This window comes from Meriones unguiculatus, chromosome 17 (genome assembly GCF_030254825.1).
Source record: "Meriones unguiculatus strain TT.TT164.6M chromosome 17, Bangor_MerUng_6.1, whole genome shotgun sequence".
NCBI lineage: Eukaryota > Metazoa > Chordata > Mammalia > Rodentia > Muridae > Meriones > Meriones unguiculatus.
The window spans coordinates 4,143,879-4,147,494 of NC_083364.1; the positions used below are offsets into that span (position 1 = coordinate 4,143,879).

The 3,616-nt window shown below is 47.9% G+C and overlaps 1 protein-coding gene across 1 annotated transcript; it reads left to right on the forward strand.

The window, feature by feature from the left end:
* The first annotated feature begins 1,872 nt into the window (after positions 1 to 1,872).
* Actl9 (actin like 9) lies at positions 1,873 to 3,235 on the forward strand. The gene has a single exon (XM_021652868.1). It carries the CDS (start codon positions 1,936 to 1,938, stop codon positions 3,181 to 3,183), a length of 1,248 nt encoding a protein of 415 aa, XP_021508543.1. The 5' UTR covers positions 1,873 to 1,935; the 3' UTR covers positions 3,184 to 3,235.
* The last annotated feature ends 381 nt before the right edge of the window (positions 3,236 to 3,616 follow it).

Consider the following 3,616-nt stretch of genomic DNA (forward strand, 5'->3'; position numbering starts at 1 on the left):
ACTTTCAGAAAACAAACAAAAACCATCAGAATTCCTCTCCAAGGCAGGAATACTGTGAACTCAGTACAGAGCATACAGCTGAGAAGGGCACAAAGAAGCCAGCATCTCGCTGCTCTCTGCCTACACAGACGTGTTGGGAGACTTCCTTCTAAATATTTATGTCTATACCCACAGAGCAAGTCAGTTCTCAGCCTGAGCTGGAGAGGCTCTTTTGTGCAGAGTGTGAAAGTGAAAACAGTGACTCTTACTTGGTCAAAGTGCAGAAAATAAGCAATTGGTGAGTGCTCAGTCCTAAACAGGACAGCAATGTCCTCCTATCCCCACCCAAGTACCAGGGAACACTGAAAAAGAAGGACAAATCAAGATCTAGGGAATAAGGGAAGAGTGTCATGAAACACTGCCATCCAGTTATGACATTACCGCTGTAACCATGAACACACAGCAGCTATGCAAACATGAACAAGCTTAGGACCTCCAACTTTCCACAATGGACAGAGGAAGTACCCATGAGGTCACATCTCTTCCTGAGTAATTAATGAATTGTTAATTGTTGCTAGAGGAAAGGGTGTCATTTTCACACATTGTGTAACCACTAGCAGACTAGGTGTGTGTGTACATACACACACATCAATAAACAAATGGAAAATAAAAACCTTAAAGAACAGAAGAAACAGAAGCAAGAAAGCCAGCCAGTCAGTTTGCCCTGTTTTCTTCTAATTTATGTTCTTGGCTGACTGGGCAAGGTACCCATAAAAGAACTCTAAGTTGTAAGATTGTGAGTGAGAGAGGAATCTGCAATGAAGACACTGAGTCAAAGATCCTGCCCTCTTTTGCAAAGTGGGCTCTTCGAGGGTAGTCATAAATGATGGCTCTGGGGCCTGCAGTGGAACACTACCCTCTGGCATGACATGACCTTTCAGCTCTGATTACACACAGGATACCTACAAAAAATGGACCTATTGACTGTTCATTGCAGAGTTGATGCTCGCAAGGCCACTGTACTCCTCCCCAGGGATTTATTGACAGTTAATGGTTATTAAGGAGGGCTCAGGAAGTCTGATCTCTCCCCCAAAAGGCAGTTAGCTGTTACTATGAGTGGGGGCTCAGGAGGTCACACCCTTTTCCAAGATTATATAGAAAGTTAACAGTTGCTGGAGGAGACATTCACACACACACACACACACACACACAAACACACACATACACACTGGTATTGTTAGATTCAGACTGGGATGAAGTGGCAAAAACTCCTACCTTGACAGGAGACTGCCCTTTAATTAGAACACTGAGAGGCAACACCCTCTCCATAGAAATGGATGTTGTATTCTGTGGCACAGGTGCTTGAGGTTTTGTAGGGTTTGAAGTGAGAAGTGCTTATTAGGGTAGGATCTGGTGGAAAATGTATTGGTCTTGGCTCTGCCTCTGCAGTTTCAGATAAGGACCATTTATAGTAACGGGTATTCCTGAGCACTGCAGTCTGGGTTTCAGATAGAAACCATCTTCCTGAGTAGGTATCTTTGAATGTAGAAAGCTTCTGTATCAGGATTTGCCAACTGGAGATATTTTTACCCTTTAGGTATAGCATTACCATGTGCCTGTAAATAAACCCTCACCCACACTCCTGTAAGTAACCCCAGCTAAACTCACTGTTTGACCAAGATAGACTTGAGTAGAATCTCTTCTCACTCCATATTTGGTAAATAAACATTTCTCTAGATAAAGTCCATACAAGTGGTTTCTCCCTGCCTTACCTCACCCCATCTCAACCCACTATATGCCTGCATTGTGAAGCAAAGGCAGGCACAGTGATGTCACAGACCACTGTTCCATCTTCTCTCTTTCTGGCCATCCTGGGCAAGGATCAGCCTTTTCTACTGGCATCCCAGAGAAAAGAGGTCCACCTTGTCAGGCAGCCTCACCAGATCACATGCAGTCATGGATGTCAATGGACGCCCAAAGCCCCAGCCCTCCCCAGAGACTCCTGGGCCTCCTGCCCTGAACTCTAGCACACTCCTCGTGAACAAGAGTCCACAGCACGCTTCCCTCAATATAGCAGGTGACAGACACCCCCAAAAAACAGGTGCTGTGGTTATTGACATGGGCACAGGTACCTGTAAGGTGGGCTTTGCGGGCCAATCCCAACCTACCTACACGGTGGCCACCATCCTGGGTTTCCAGGCCAAGAAACAGGCTACCAAAGGCCAATCAGAGCTGGAAACTTTTATTGGGGAGGCAGCCCGCTCCCGCCCAGAGCTAAGGTTGGTGAAGCCTATTCGCAATGGTATTGTGGTTGACTGGGAAGCTGCCGAATTAATATGGCGGCACATCCTGGAACATGACCTCCGAGTGGCCACCCAGGACCACCCTCTGCTGTTTTCAGATCCACCCTTCAGCCCTGCCACCAACCGAGAGAAGCTGGTAGAAGTGGTTTTCGAGTCTCTGCATTCCCCGGCCATATATGTGGCGTATCAATCCGTATTGTCAGTCTATGCCCACGGACGTGTTAATGGACTTGTTGTGGACACTGGCCATGGAGTCAGCTATACAGTGCCAGTTGTTCAGGGCTACAACCTACCACATGCCATCCAACGCTTGGACCTGGCCGGCAACCATCTAACTGCCTTCCTAGCAGAGATGCTGCTGGGCTCTGGCTTCTCATTGCGACAGGAGGACCTGGACATGGTGGAGAACATCAAACATAGTTACTGCTATGTGGCCTCAGATTTCCAAAAAGAACAGGCCCGTCTGGATCAGGAGTGCAAGCAGACCCTAAAGCTGCCCGATGGACGAACCGTCACCCTGGGGAAGGAATTATTTCAGTGCCCAGAGCTCCTGTTCCATCCTCCAGAGATTCCAGGACTATCGCCCATGGGCCTCCCAGCCATGGCTAAACAGAGCCTCCTCAAGGTGCCTCCAGAGCTGCGGACCCACGTGGCCCAGAACGTACTCCTGTGTGGAGGCTCTTCACTCTTCACAGGCCTGGAGAGTCGCTTCAAGGCAGAGCTACTTCGCTCTCTGTCCCCTGAGGACCACGTGGCGGTGACGGCACAACCCAACAGGAACCTCTCCGTGTGGGTTGGGGGTTCCATTCTGGCCTCATTGCATGCTTTCCAGTCCTGCTGGGTCCTCCGGGAACAGTATGAAGAAAGGGGACCCCAGGTCGTATACCGAAAATGCTACTAACATGGGACAGGTGGGAAGGGCGAAGGGCAGTAAAGCTTTCTGGCCAAGCAAATTCAGTTTTGTTATCTTTCAGCTCTATCCCATGCTTTAGGACCCACCCAGATGGTGCATGTTCTCATTAAACCACTAGCCCACCTCCATCTTTAACTCTCGACCCCTACCTCCTATCTTCAACTCCTCACACCCTTGATATCTTCTCCTCCAAAAATCCCTGACTGGAAACTACCCTAAAGTATCCATGACCTTTCCCCTCAGATACCTTAATTCTAATCCCTTAAATATGTTCTCCTCATAATAAACCCTAAAATCGTATCATTTTTTTTTTCAGTTCTGTCAACCCACCTTCCAGGTATCTTTACCCTACCTACCATCCATACCATCCTCCTCAGGTTGGGTAAATCACACAGACATATTTACACATCAGAATCTGACA